Raw genomic sequence first — 16,289 nt, 5'->3', positions numbered from 1 at the left:
GTTAAATACAAATAGGGTATTAACAAGGTCTTCATCCGAAAGTTACCGGTACCTTTGTTGTGCTACTGGAAGTCCTCTTTCATTGTATCGGAAGATAGAGCACAGCATGATAATATTTAGTGTGGGGTTTTGGTTTCGGGGTGGTTTTTGTGGGGGGTTTTTTCTCATTTTCGTATATTGTAAAACCAGAAACATTTGCAACATGAAACTTTTGTGAATTTGCCACTGGCATTCAATGATTGTCGACAAAAATTTTTGCTAATGCACTTTACTTTTGCCAATCTTGGCTCCTCACATGTTAGTAAAAGTTTCATTCATGGGGAAAATGTCTGGTTTTGCAGTATCATAGGGCTTAAAAGCAGTGATCTTTTGGAATAGAGAGTTCTGATGGAATGCTTGCACTTTGAGGTCAGAAGATTTAAAATGCCCCTGATCATGTGACATCTAATTTCTTGCTTTCATTTTCTTATTGACTAGCCCCCATAGGTCTTTCTGTGGAAGATATATGTTCCCTCCTGTGGGTACCCCACCCCACCCAACCCCTTATAGTATCAGATGCAACCTGAAAAACAGCATGGCTGAAGAAGTCTCGCTTCCATGGAAGAGGCACTAGACATCGTTGGAAAATTGGGTTAACCCAGTTTCATTTTTGTTAAATGGCATGTATGTACCTCATCGCATGTTCTTCTTTATCGCAGGAGAGAAAAATTTGGCAGTAAATCTGTCAGACAATTCTGCTCAAGGAGATTGTTTGGCATGTACATGTATATATTTTTTATGACAAAATCAATATTCCTGTGCAAAATGTACACTTTTAATGATTCACTAGATAGTGCCATGTTTGTAATGATTATGACTACTGAGACCAAAAGTTTCTAACTTTTAAATGGAATAGAATGTACAATGAGTGTCTGAAAATTTAGTCATTGCAGAGGTGTCTAACTTTGTTAAAAACTAGCTTGATTGAAGTGTTACAAGGCATTTACTGTGATCTTGGTAAGATATGGATGCTTGACCATTAAACTGACCAGAAGTCACATTTGGAAACTATAAAGCAGTGAAAAACTGGGCTTCATTGTCACACCATTTGTCTTTTGGAGAAGAGATGGCAGATGCAGTTAGTGCAACAGATGTAAACAAAGTTTTTACTCTATCTCAAGATAACATCATGTGAAACGCTGAGACAAGTTTGCCAAGATAACATAAGGCCCGTTCACACACAAGGGAAAAAGTGCGATTTAAAAATCGATTTTCTTATCGCGATCAAAATTTCGAAATTTTTTCCAGTGTGGACAGAAAAATCTCACTAATTACCGCGATCCTTATCGCGATCCAACTCGCACTATTAGTGCGATTTTTCAGAATAATCGCGATTATTTTGCCAAGCGTTGCGTGTGTGAGCGCGATCGAGATTCGGAAATCGGTATTTTTAATCCCATCGTTCGTAGCGCGTGCGAAACTCATGGGACTGCGGGCGGGGTCAGTCTTCGGTCATGCAAGTTTCACGCATGCGCAGTTTAGCCACTGATCGTTCTTTCCTTGCTGCGAAGTGCGATTTTTCCCTGTGTATGAACGGTCGGAAAAAAAAATGAAATTTTGATCGCGATTGAAATTTCGATTTTCGTTGTTTGTGAACGGGCCTATAGTAACTTTCCATTCAAGAAAAGAGAGGAGGAAGAGAATAGTGCTTGCAGAACAGAAGGAAGAAAAAAAAAAGATTTTGGGCAAAGAAATAATGAGACAATGGAATGGAAATACCAAGGGAAAGAATTGCTACTACCACCACCACCACAACAACCTCCAGTACAACTCATAGTGGCGTTGTCAGCAGCCCAGCTGTACCAAACAAAATGAATAACTTTCTGACACACAACATAATTCTAACTTCTTCTTTTTTTCAGTCTGAAGTTGAAAACTGGCCAAGAACAAAATGCTTATTACCAGCAACTTGTGATCAGAATCAGTTCTCGCATGATGACATGAAATATTATCCAGCTTCCTGAGACATCCTCAAATAGCTGTAGACATTGTCCAGGACCAACTAGGTAATAAAAATAGATTGCGAAATCAGAGACGTGCTTGAATGACCTGCAGGTAGTTATAATTACAGTCACTATCAAATCGATTGTCTTCCATTACTTTCAATTTAGGCAATTATTGTAAATCAAGTCAGGATTCACAGCAACGTATTTTATCCATGGTCAGAGATATAATAATTCCTCAATGGAAAGACTTCTAACTTTGTCCACATTTTTGCAGAAAGGGCATATTAGCATGAATGATGGAGGCATTCACCAACAAGAGGCAGTTTGGTGTCAAAAAGGTGTCAGATTTATACATTAGCTCTCGGCTTATCGAGGTTTTGATCACAGAGGATTTCCATCCACTCAATCTATGACATGTATGATTATTAAACGTTGACAGATGTGACTCCAAATGGCCCGGTGCAGCCGTGCCCTTGACATTTCATCCACAATTACTTAGAAATGCTCCAAATAGCTCACACTCCCTTCTTGTACACACCGTCAGAATAAAGCATAGCTTGTGGCATGACCCTAGTGCAGGCAGTGCTATGAGGTGGAAAGGAGTGAATTACCGCTCATTGTGACCCAAATATATTGGCCAGCTATTCATGCTTGTCTATCATGTCGCATGGCAGTATCCCGTAGCTTTGCAGAGCTCTGCAGAGCTCACCAAACGGCTTCGCAGCCGCGAGATGATAATAACCTGGCATTTACTTTTAATTGATACATCATGTGTGTATTCTTGTGTCAAGGCTTCACAAATCCCACTTGTCCTCACAACAGGAACGACATTGTAGCAAATGGTAAGATTACCACTTGCTGTAATATGCTTTTTCTTGAAATAATGCAAGGCATGCTGTTTTCCGTACACCAGTTTGTGAGAAACAATCAGATGTGCTGTGATAATGCCCTTTCACACAGGAGCTAGGAAAATTGCTTGTTGAAAGAATTTTTGCATAATATACATGAAAATGAAATGAAAATGAAATGAAATACTATGAATCACACTTCGACATCTGAAATGCAGATGAAACATGTGAAAGCTAGCTGAGGTATTGCAATAAAATAAATGTGAAATCTTCTATGGAATCGATACATGAGCGAACACATGGTTGCGGGCACATGTATACTCTGCGTGCTTTTGGAAGGCAAAAAGTTTTGCAGCCTCTATAAAGCATTTCTCAACTGTAACCCTTGCAGCTGATAAATGCCTGTTTGACATGAATACCCAGGTGAAGGTTGTTGTTGTTGTTGTTTTTTTTTTTTTTTTGGGGGGGGGGGGGTTTAACAGGCATTTATCTAGGGAGAGGCAGCAATACACCCTAATCAAGAAGATTCCCAAATTTGAACGAAATAACTCAAACTTGCTAGAAATCACTTCTGATTAACACAGACACAAATGTGCAATGTAGGCATTTTGGAACTGATGAAATCATTTCATTTTCTTGCAAAACCTGAATTGTTATAAATGTTGTTGCAATAATCTGATCAGTAATATCTTGGTACCTGAAATGATTTTGCTACAAAACCTGTGCATCCAGACCTTTTTATAATGTCTCCCATGAACACATGATAACAGTTGAGTAGAAAAGATCAGTATTCTTTCATGTGACGCAAGGTTGCAATTGTTCATTGTCATTATTTCCTGGTGGCAAGACCATTATGATAAGACTCCTATCCACAGAATCTAACGATGAACTCTGTGTTGACAGTGAGACGTGCCTTGTCTGCTTTTTGTTAGCATTGATGTACATTTCCCATTATCATGATGGAGGAACACTTTTTTTGTCTCTCCACGAGTCGTGCCCTAGCAGCTCTTTTCGACTCATGATCAGCAGTTTGCGCTTCCGTTCAAACAAGAGGCTTGTACTTCGGAGGTCTCGCTACTGAGCTCAGGGAATTTCCAGGGAGGATTAGTCGTAGATATCTGTCCAGACTGCGGGGAATTTGGTGGGAAGGGGATCTGTGGTCAAAGTCGCATCCTGTGTTTCACCAGTGCACTACTGTTATTGTTAAACATAATCACGGGACAAAGGAATGACCAAGCATTGACATTTTCCTTTTTGTCACAGGCACAATTAATTTTTTTTTTTTTAAAACGAGGAATGTTCGCATGCGTTTTAATTTCACTAATTTCGCAAGTGCCAACATTCGCAAAATTAAAATGCATGCAAAAGTTCTTGCCTACACAATATGCATTGGATGCCAGTGGCAGTTGGCGAAAATTTCATGCTGCGAGAAAGGCCGTCGGCTCCAATTCGTGAAATTTTCATGCCGCGAATATATCGTGTTTTACAGTAACAAACAGTTGCATAAAGAGAAAGAAATGAGAGGAAATTTTGCATAAATTTATATGGAATGTTACAAGATGATGTATGCATGGTATCCAGATTGGCTGTCTCACAAGGACATTTCTACACTCCTGTAAAAAGGAGGAGGGGATTCTTCCAGATACTTCTGTATAAATGAATACTGCTTATATTCTCCTCCATGTTCACTACAGCAGCTGTTATTTCAGGAGAAAAAGAAAAAATGCTGCACTGAGCAGAAATATTACGCAGACATTTTAATGCAGATAACAGCTGTAGAGTATTGGTTTTGATTATGCAATTATTTCTGTCTCGTAACTGGCAGATTTATTCTCCTCACTAACATGCAGTTTAGGACTAATAGGTATAATCACACTGCATTTGAGCTTTCATTGCTATCATTAGGGGCCTACCAATTGCTGTTTTCCACATTGATTTTTTCCCCCTGTAAGTAAGAAGCTTCTTTTGAAGCAGTCAACTTGTTGTTTTCAAGATTTTTTTCTGATGTGAATTCTAATGTACCAAGAAAGACAAAAAAAAAAAAAAAAAATCAGCATACATGCTTGCAGTGTCCGTCATAGAGCTTCAAAGTGACATCAATGAATAGCAGTTATTATATCTTGAATCAAAAATGTATCTTCTATAGTGATTGGTTGAAAGAACTTCGTGTGATTATAGGTATTTTCAGCTATGTCAGAATGTTGACATGCTGGACACTCCATGGGCATACTATTTTCAAAATGACATCACTTTCATTGTTATTTTCCAAATAGTATACTATTTGTGAAATGATGTCACAAAGCAGGTGTGACCTCACAAAGCAATTCTGACATCACATGCTGCTTTGTACCGTCACTCTGTGAAATGTAACAATTTCTAACAAGAAAATTGTGACATCACAAAGCAGTTCTGACATTGTACACTGCTTCATACGGTCAGTGTAGGATCCCTCCACAACATTCCATCCACTATGCAACTTCTCGCCTCACATTTTCCCCTTCTTTCATTTACATTTTTTATCCAAAATATGAAACAAGTACACTCTGCTTAATTTCGAGTTTCTGATTAAAACCATAGGCCTCGGTGCCTCCAAAAGAACTATTCACTTTGGATCTGCGCCCCTTAGTGAATATTAATAATTCGGAGTCGCCTCTGCCCATAGTTTTAACCAGAAACTCTCAAGGCAAAGTATATTTGTATACTATTTCCAGTCCTTTCAAAATCCTCATTCAGCAGTCTTTCTAACTTCTGTTATTTTCTTAGAAGTCACAAAGCCTGAAACCATTCCTATTTATAGTGTACAAAAAAAAAAAGGAGATCTTGCATTGTTACTTTTGAAATAAAAATATTTCCAGGTAATGTTTGAACACATTTCAGTTCTATGTTCTCCATCATCCTGGTACATACAACTTGATTGTTGGAGAGAGATATAGAAATAGAGACTCTTGCAGATTGATTGCAGGGAATGACATTGAAATTGTCGGTCTGCTCTGAATTCTTCCTTTGTTGTAATAATGTGTTACTGCTTTGATTGATCGAACCCAGCCATTGTTGTTGAAAGTCTCCTCAGAACACTCTGCATACCATGGAGAATCTTGGCCATTGTTGGAAAATGTAATCATTCTGCCTCAACATATTTCAGCCCTGGAATTCCCAACACCTGGGATGATGTATTTGTTCATTTTTATTTTGTTTGGTGTTGTTGTTTTCTTTGCCAACACAGCCCCTGGTCTGAACAACATGAGCAATATTTCCATCAAATTTGTGAAGTACTAGTTGTTGTTGTGCACATCACGACTCCCTTTGTTATGGCATTTGCAATGTGTACATGATGATAATGTACCAAGAAATCATGCATGGTTTTAATCATTACAATTTTACATTTTGTAAGTATGTCACTGAGTATACCTCATTTTGGAGGGCCAACAAATCAATTATTACTGTATGTCACATTGTTTGATTATGAATATCATGTGTAATCTTTTGCCAATATGTATTTTTTTTGTCATCACTTTAGACATAACGTCCATGGCATTGACATACAAATATAGCATGCTTGTATGTATTCAATGTTACAAATTGAAGTGACTATTGTGAATGAAAATCTCAGGTGTAAAGTTTTGTGGCTTTTTAGGCTTTCTGCCTTTACTTTAAAAGGCTCACTGTGGTGATAGACAACTTTTTTTTTTTTTCATGGAACATTTAAAATAAATCAGGTTAAGAGAATGCATATCACCTGACACCTCTGTGATGAGGCAGTAGATGAGATTTTTTTTTTTTTTTTTTTGGGGGGGGGGGAATAGTTGTACCGTAAGGATGAGATATGAATACATTTAAGATGTTATGCATGCAGACAATTTAGAGTGAGAATATTGTAATGTGTCAAGAAAAACAGAAGAAAAGCACATGCAAGTGACTTTTAGAAGACTGCTCATTAAATAAGATATGGTATAACATTTTCATTTTTTTTTTTCATTTCTGTGTTGGTTATTTATGTATTAATCCCTCAGCACTTACACACTTGATCTGTTTGTGAGCTACAGTTCATTTCAGGAAAGAAGTTCTAATAGGGATCACTCAGGGCCTTATAGAAATGCTAATGAATGCCGTTGCCTCCTCCACAGTGTTGAAGAATTGGCCACCCCAAGCAGCGGCAGTAGCCCAGAAACAGGGCTGCATTAACTCATGAGTCATGCCTTGAAGAGCTACAATGAATCATTCATTTTCGGCACCCCATCTTCGTATCTTCTCTCCCCCCTCTCTCCTTTTCTTAATCTTCCTCTCTCACTATCTCATTCACCTTCTCTTGCCTTTGTGTATTAGATTGTTCTTGTCATTCTCATCCTTCTTTTCATCAGTTACTCTTTCATTTTTATTCAGCACCTGTTTCTTCCCTACGCTACCCCCTTTCTATATCTTCCTTATTCTGTCTACACTATTGTGTGTGATATATTTCTCTCTATTTCTCTTCCTCCATTTATCTGTCTATCTATCTATCTATCTATCTATCTCTCTTACTGGCTCTATCAGTTTGTCAATCCTTTTATTATTTACTCTCATTTATTGTATCATTTATATTCATAATCTCCTTTCCTTGTTCTCCCTTCCTGCATGCCATCCTTACTCTTTCTATCCCTCTCTCTCTCTTTCTCTCGTTCTCTCTATCACTTCTGCTCTTCTCTTCATTAGTTGCCTCGTCATTTCAAGGGAGGCCAAAGTAAAGCTCCCATCTCCCAGATATTGTCTAGACAATTTGCGTCAAGGGCGGACACAGACTTGGAAAGCAGCTCCGCCAGTGGATGTTTGCAGATGAGCGGCATGTAACATCACCGTCTCTGACTCACTAGTCTGCATATTGTGATGAAATTTGAGCAGGATTTTTGGTGATTTTACCCACCAACAGTGTAATACAGGTGGTTGGATTTTTTAAGGCAATTTGTTCCATTTTGGTCGTTTGTACCTCCTGATGTGCCAACATGTGTACTTCACAAGATCAATCACTTTCATCAATGATTATTATATGGGTCAGTTTAGTCAAGAATTTGTCGGGCAGTATTGCATTGATTATACTTTTGTAAAATATCTTGTATACTTTTCAGGCCGGCAAAGCCCTATCTAAACAATTCACTTTGCTCAGCATGCTTTCATCATGTGCATTTTGTTGTTGCTGTTGTTAAAGCTGGAATTAGGCCAAGAATAACACATTCATGGTCATGTGGTCACATTCGAAATGGAATTATGATTTATGAAATCAGTCTAAGATGAACATAATTTACTCTGCTTTATGATGAATGATACTTCAGTCCTGTAATATCAGTCTCAGATTTTTTTTTTTTTTTTTTTGGGGGGGGGGTTCTTTGTTAAAGATTAACATTGCAGGAAAAAAGAAAAATTCTTAATTTGGACATGTTTTAAACCCTGCAGGGAAGGAAGTAATAGATACTTAAATACTGCAATCTAAAGGTGATGTGAACTTGCAGCGGCGACTAACATTTTAGTCTCTGAAGGGCAGTACAGAAGCACAAGATGCAGGCTCTTGTATTCCGAGTTACCATACTGTAGATGACAGATGGCATTGATTCTGTGGCTAGTTTACACCTCAAATAGAGTTAGGCTGAGAGAAGAAATTTCATTTTAAAGGATCATTTCCTGTTTTTAAGCTGGATTTGAGGATTGTCCAAACCAATATCTAACAAATTTGGCTCCTTTTTGCCTAGGAAGGCAGAGGGGGTAGTGCAAGATGCAAAGAAAAAAACATGATACATGAAAGTGTATGTACTGTCTTGGATGAATTTAATTTAGTTAGCAGAATCTTATGGCTTCATAAGAAGCAAGGAGTACGCCTAGAACTATTTTAAAGTGTACAATTTACAGAGAGATCTGTCCATCAGGTAGTCATTTATTCTAGTGGCTGTTTGCGTTTATGTTTGTTATGTTCACCAAAGGTCTGAGATAGTACTTCATATAACCTGGATTCAATAAACATACATGTTGTTCAGATTTATACGGAATCTCTCATCGCCAGAAAATGGGGCATCCATACAGGGGGATGCAGTTGAAGTGCCCTAGAAGCCACTTCTGGGCAGTCATCCTCTGGATGTAGTGGGTGTTTTGCTGCAGTGAATGTGAACATTAAGTGTCATCTAACTTTACCCTTATCCCTTTGTCTACACTGTCTTCACTTTACTTGTGTCCATTCCTGTAGTGTGTACACACTTTCATGCTTTTCTTTGACTCGATGCTTGATATTTTCCCATTTATCTTCATTTGAGATAAATAGAGCTCGGCAGCTGGGAGAGCAATCATATGCATCTTTTCAAGTGTGGAAAATGATTCAATACAGTGAGGCAAACGATAATTTCTGAATATAAGGGCCTATGTATTGATAGAGCGATGTTCGTGAGAGAGTCTCAGAAGTTTACTACTGTAACAATGATGACAATAGAAAGGTGCGCCCCATCCAACACGTGCAGCGCTAAGCCTGAGCACAATTATAGCCCAACGGGTCCAAGACTTCAGGAAGAAATAGACAGATCAACGATAAAGAGCAGCATTGAGGGAGGTTTTTCAGGTTGGACGACGACGTCCCTCCTGGCAGATTTCCCTCCCAGGGTGGAGAAAACTCAGAGCTCTTTGGATGACAGCTCATTGTCAACTAATCCTATTCCATCCCAGCTAATCTGATGTCAATCCTCTTTGTAACATTCCATTGAGTACTTGACCACTGACTTACAGCTTGGCTGACCATGAAGAAAGAGAGAGAGAGGGAGAGAGAAAGAAAGGTTGACCGTTATGTGAGAAACAATTAGAAGAATATTCTCCGCTGTTTAGTCACCTTTGGTTTGCTACAGTCAATTTATTCTCAGTACATCTTGAGTGTTTTGCCCCACTATCATTTGTAACATGAACAAAAGCATATCATCAGGGATACTGCTGACACTAATTGACACAGTGGTCAAAGCCAATTACATCATATAGGTGAATAGATTGATGGATAAAGAGACTCGTCAGTGGATAGCTTGGAAGATAGGTGCAGAGTCAGATAAATCACCAGTATTCTCATCGTCAAACTATCAAAGTAGACCTACAAATGCAAGATCTTTTTTCCCCTTCTCTTATTTCTCTCTAAATAATCTTAAGAGAAATCAAACAGACAAGAGTCTCCTATTTCAGTGTGGAAGATTATAAAAATAATGCATATAGCAGCTGTGCTATAAAAATGTATCTAGGTAAGGAAGAAAACAAACTCCAACTAAGGTAGGATACTAAGGCAGCTGTCATTTCTAATGTGATGCCATGTTAAAGCCTGCTTACCGGTAGTGTGTCAAAATCAGCAAAAGCAGTGTTAACAGTATTGTCTATATATTCTCATCATCAAATGCATTGAGCCTGCAAATAGAAGTATTGACCAAACAAAAAGCTCTTACCACATGACAGATAGGACTTTTTGTTAAAAAAAAAAAGTTATAAGTTGCTTTAAAGGGGAAGGCTAGTAACTGATCAGTGGGAATCAGTGGAAATGCTGGGAGATGATTGTTCCAATCCTTATTGGATTCATTCAAGAGTTCATTGTATATCTATTGTTGTGTGAAAATGATTTGCTTCAGAACGGTCTCATATTCAAGTAATGTGCAGATTAATGCTCCGTCACTGACCAGGGACGCTAACCTGGAAGTATTAAACTGCACATTACTTGAATATGAGACCATTTTGAAGCAAATCATTTTCACACAACAATAGATATACAATGAACTCTTGAATGAATCCCATAAGGATTGGAACAATCATCTCCCAGCATTTCCACTGATTCCCACTGATCAGTTACTAGCCTTCCCCTTTAAGCACTTCTGGTGGTTTTGCAATCGTTTTTCTGAGGGTAGGGGAAGGAGTGGTATTATGTCATGTTAATGACAATAAGGACTGTTTGAAACAATGATCGGGCAACATCTGTCCACAGACATAACAAGCTACTATGTTATTGGGACTTTCTGAAGGTTAATGGCCTTCAAGCAGTGACAATGACTAAATACTCATCATGAGTTTTGTGTTTGGTGTGTTTGTTTTGGTTTTTGGTTTTTTGGTCATGTACATCTCAATTTTCATTCAAGTCATTCAAGTTGTATGTGTGTGTCGTATTATGGTGTGGTAATGAGATGGTAAGAATACAAGTTGCACAGTATTTTCAGGATATCTTCACTTTGTGTGAACAAATGAGTGTTCTTTCAAAATCATCTTGTGGCATAATAATAAGCATATGACATTCCTAGTAGATGGTCAAGAAACACATTGATGTCCTTGGTGTGTGTCTAACAGCATTTTGGCTGGCAAGTAAATACAAGTGCAAACAAGGTCTAAATACTACATCAAGCTTGGTGAGATAATAGCCTTTGTAATTGTGTCAGTGGTTTAAAAAGCAAATAATGTGGTTTTATCACTCCTCCTGAATCAGAAACGGTATTCCCAAACCTATTACATAGTAAGGATCAGAATTTTCCAGGTAGTTATATGAAAAAAAGAAAAATAAATGTAGCAACAAAAAAAAAGCTGCTGAAAACTGCTTATCCAGTAGTGGCTAGCCAATGGAGTAAAAAAAAAAATAAATAAATAAAACAATATTCCTCAGAAGTAACTGCTAATATACTGTATTTTCATACTCCATGACTTTTTGATAACACTCAGACAGCTACACTTACTGTAAAAGTGGATATTTTCGCGCGACTAATTTTTCGCGCTAGGCCGGGTTAGAAGAGTTTCGCGTGTTTTTAATTCCGCGGAATCAAGACATCACGCACAGGAACGTAGGGCAAGCAAAAATATTCGCATGTTTTTATTTTCGCGCAAGTTTCTGGTTGCGCGAAATGCGCGAAAATTTCAACACCGCGAAAATTTCCACTTTTACAGTAAGTATTTTTTTTCCTTTTTCAAGGCTGTAAATTTTGACATTGCCTGTTGTCCCATTTTAATCACTTCCTTGACATTTTACTTTAAAAAAAGTAAATAAATCAACATACAACAATTAAAGTAGGGGGTACTTAGAATGTAAGTGTAAGACTGAATGCAGCAAAAGAAATTTGACAGCATCATCTATCCAATAACTATACTGTTATTACATAAGTATGCATGACACCCTATGAATGAGAACATAGAATGACGGTGGAAATATTCTGCCCACAACAGAAAAGAAATGCGTGCTAATGTAATTCTTTAATCAAGGGAGCACAAAATAGCCTTTCGTTAGGTCTGTGGATTCCCCTTAGGCTCTTGCTAAGTAAGACCATGCAGCTGAATAGATCTACGGAGGCAGCTGGATGACCTGCACACCAGACTGAAGTTGTCTCCTTCTTGGGGACCGGACGCTTCGCAAACATTGGGGTCGCAACGATTTGTCTGACCCTTTCATGTGTGAAGGAGTGGAAGAGATGTGAAAAGGCAGAGTGAGAGGACTGAGAGACAGGGGAAAAAGGGCAGTTGATAAATAGAGGAGTGAGAATAGCACATCTTCTGAACTGCTATGCTTACAGCCATCCAAAACAGGCAGAAAGTACCGGTATGTGTAGTTGAGTGGAGATAAAGCAGTCTAAACAGGCCTTGGTTATGTGACTGACAGCTACTGTATACGCTGAATATTTCGCGAGGTTTTTATTTTCGCGAATTTTGCGAGTCAGGTGCTATTCGCGAAATTAAAGACATGCGAAAATATTGACTCTGATCCCGATGTGAATGTGACATACTCACGTACGCTTCTCCGTTCAGTAAAGGACTCCATGATCACTAATTTAACCACTCGCGAAATCGTCGGGAATTCCCGATTCGCAAAAATTTAGACTCACGAAATATATGGCATATACAGTATATCCACCATTCTTTTTTTCTCACCGGACTTTGGGTCACCAAGTATACTTAGACATACATAGAGTTTCACAACTCTAAAGATTTCGAGAAGTATGCTGTTTGCTTTTGTGTGGATTTTTTTTTATGATGATTATGCAATGTTGTGATTTTCCCTGTAAAACGTTCATACTGCCTCCAGTTGGGCTAGCTGTTAAATACAAAGTACTCACTCTTGTGCAAAGGTGGGACTACACAGACTTGTAAGGTGATTCATACATTTCGGTTCATCCGTTCAATTCCCTCCCATTTGTTTTATTCAGATGAGGAGAACGGGAAAAAGAGAAGCTGTGCATGTCTCCAAACATATAAAAGGTGTTGTTTTCTTTGCAATGATTCAACTACTTTCATCGTAAACTTGGCATCATTGTATTTCCTTCCCAAATTTCATAGTGACAGTAGCACTTTCAAGATGATTTTCGGTATGGAAAACGAAAACAAGAATTCACTGTGTTGTTTGAAAATAAACCATGTTTTGCTCCTCTCGCCCTCATCTTTATCCAGGTCCGTGAGCAACACATCCACTACCAGAGCAAACGTTGCGTCATCAACGACGAGAAGAACTGTGCAGTCTGCAAGAGGCGTATCGGCAACAGCGCCTTCGCCCGGTATCCCAATGAGGTCATCGTCCACTACTACTGCTGTAAAGATCCTGACGTCTGCCCCGTAGAGCCGACATGACATTACATGACAACACTGGCATTCAGACTTCTTTTTATAAACTCGACCTTTGTATTACTTTCCTTCTTATCACAATGACGATTAAGGAAAAAATGCACTGCTATATTTCTGCCCATGTGAATCACATAACAAGTAGGTATGCAAACTAGGTTTTGTCGTTGTTTTTAGCCTCAAAAAATTGTTTTTTAAACTTCTTGCCTTGGAGTGAAAGTGAGATCCAGTGATGACATATCATGCCAAATGTGTCCGTAGCTCTCTTTAACATGTTTTCATACTTCATGTATGCAGAGGCAAATATTTCCATGATACTCAACTGCTGTGTGAAGCAAGAAGTGTTGGACATGGTACACTACTTTCTGTTAATATCAGCCACTCCAGTATACCTTGCTTGTTGCACAATGAAGAGACTTGCCACTACAATCATTCTCCTGATTACAATCCCAGGGGTTGTATAGTTTACCTGTGTGTATATTGTCTCCTTTATCATTGTCTTAGTGTTCCCTCATATAGCAATGTGTGGGCTGAAAGGAGATTTGCATGCCCATGTGAATTTTCAGATCTTTGTCACATTAGGTCCATTCACACAGCCACCAATAGTTGCGATTATTTGCATCGCACTTTGCAATTTTTTTTTTCATTAATGTGTGGACATAATAATCACGACTGTTAGTGAGATTCAAATTGCAATCTGCGCACCACCAATGTGATGTTTCCAAAATAGCCATGCTGGGGTTTGCAGTTATTTGCACTGTGAATTGTGTATGAACGGTGTGCAATTAAAATCATGCAAATGTTTTATATCCCGTAATGCAAGGCTCTAGGACACGCTGGGACAGTCAGTTCAAAGCACTGATCTGTATTAAGGCAAAGTCAGGTCAACTCAAGGGACTCCCATACTCACAGTTTGCCCTCACTTGAACTGTTGTGATTTGAGTCAAGATAATTATTCAGGAACTGATGCAAGTTGGATCGCGATTTTTTTTTTCTTGTCTGTCTATGTGTGAACCAGAGCACCAAAAATCATGATTTTAAACACGACTCGACTCACGCTTTTTCAGTGTGTGTAAAGGGGCCAGTTGTTTTCTAGAGGGCATTGGAAGTATAGAATGCCCAACCCCACCCTTTTTTACTTTGCACAGTCAATTTTGCCAAACACTGCATCAATTGGTTAGTTAAATGGTATCGCCTTCATATCAACATGATTTGTATATATGGTCATGTACATGTATAAGAAGCCCACTGTCACTGTAAATGTGAAAACAGACATACTAACACAGAGACTGACACATCTTCACACACCTGCAAGCAATTTAAACATAGAGATGAGTAAGTTTGTAGTATCTATATACTGTAAAGCAAGATTTTTTTGTGGCATTACATTTTCTCGAAGTGGAGCCGACAGCCTTTTTCACGGCATGACATTTTTGCAAATTGCCCCTGGCATTCGATGCTTAAAGTGTAGACAAGAACTTTCGCATGCATTTTAAGTTCGCGAATCTTGACTCTTGCAAAATTGAAATGCATGCGAACATTTTTTGGGTTTTACATTACTGCACATTTTTGCTATATGTCTTGTCATCTGCAGACCATTACGTTGTCACCATCATTATTTGTCATCTTTATGCAGGACTCCCATTTTTTCCCATAGGGAGCCATATTGGGATATGTAGCAGTACATTACTATGTCATTCGTTATTTCTCATCTCACAAAGGTAGTGATGGAGACGTCTGAAGCAAAGACTGTTCTCTATATCTTTTCTCCCATAATAATTTTTTTTTTCCCTTAGTAATGATCAAATTCATTTTCAAAGTAACATTTTTTTTTTCTTCAATACCAAGTCATTACAATGAAACTTTAAATGCAATGACAATTCATGTACACAAAAGGGGGAGTGGCACCAAAACACACAGTTATCAGGCATGCCTAATAATACATGTACAGATAACCGGTATGTTGGGTTTTTTGCTTTTTCTTCTTCTGTTTTTAAAGTACATTTTCATCAATATGTATTAAACAGAAAATGAAGCTTGTCTCAAATTCTCGGCCCTTATTTTCAAGTTGTTTTAAAACAAGGCACTGTTGTTGTTGTGTTTATATTTCACACTACATGAATGTGAAATACAAGTGTGTCTTATATCCGTGTAGACACTGTAGTATGTGGGCATGTCAGAAAAGAGTGTGGGGGGGGGGTTCAAGGAAGACATTTCAGATAAATAACAAGAAAATAGTCTCTTTATTCAATTTCGTATGGTATAGTAATATGTACATAATCTTTGACACACCACTCTGGAAAGATATGAAGACTGATAGGTTTTTGCAGCAACAGAGACATACCTCTTTATACGACAAAGTAGTATCAGTCATGATAAACATTGCCAACCCCATTCTTTAGCGGCATGCTCCGATTCACCAGCCACCGATTAAATGGACGTGATTGAATGAGCGGCACCCAGGGACTCTTTTGGCAAATCAAAGTCCCCTGAAGTTTCCTCTGTTTGTTATGGGTCCTCTCGGTGGTGATGTGTTGTTTGTTTATCTATATTTTTGGGGGTGGAGGGTTCAAAAAAAAAACAATCTTCATTCCAGCTGCATTGTGCAGTAAACATAGTTTAATAAATGATTAGTGCATCACTGTAAAGGAAGAGCATTGGGAATAGACTATGTTAATTTTGAAAAACTTGTGAGTTTCAATATGATGATGGAATGTTAAGGGTAACACTTTGTTTGTTTGTTTGTTTGCTTTTACACCAACAAAACAAGTTTTCACAGAAACACAGCGGCACAATGCAAGCGCTTCCAAAGATATTTTGATGAAATCACTGATAGCATTTCAGGTGAGGTGCAATAGCTGGCAGAAGGTCAGAAAATTTGACACATTGTCATTTT

At 38.3% G+C, this 16,289-nt stretch overlaps 1 protein-coding gene across 1 annotated transcript in view; it reads left to right on the top strand.

The window, feature by feature from the left end:
* LOC140229290 (vam6/Vps39-like protein) overlaps positions 1–14,095 on the top strand; it is a 98,289-nt gene extending 84,194 nt beyond the window's left edge. Inside the window, exon 20 of the mRNA XM_072309568.1 lies at positions 13,226–14,095. Coding sequence (XP_072165669.1) covers positions 13,226–13,402 — 177 coding nt within the window. The 3' untranslated portion in view covers positions 13,403–14,095. The remainder of the gene's footprint in view (positions 1–13,225) is intronic.
* The last annotated feature ends 2,194 nt before the right edge of the window (positions 14,096–16,289 follow it).

Source organism: Diadema setosum, chromosome 1 (assembly GCF_964275005.1).
Source record: "Diadema setosum chromosome 1, eeDiaSeto1, whole genome shotgun sequence".
NCBI lineage: Eukaryota > Metazoa > Echinodermata > Echinoidea > Diadematoida > Diadematidae > Diadema > Diadema setosum.
The sequence above is the reverse complement of the archived record's forward strand: the minus strand, read 5'-3'. Positions and strand labels throughout refer to the sequence as shown.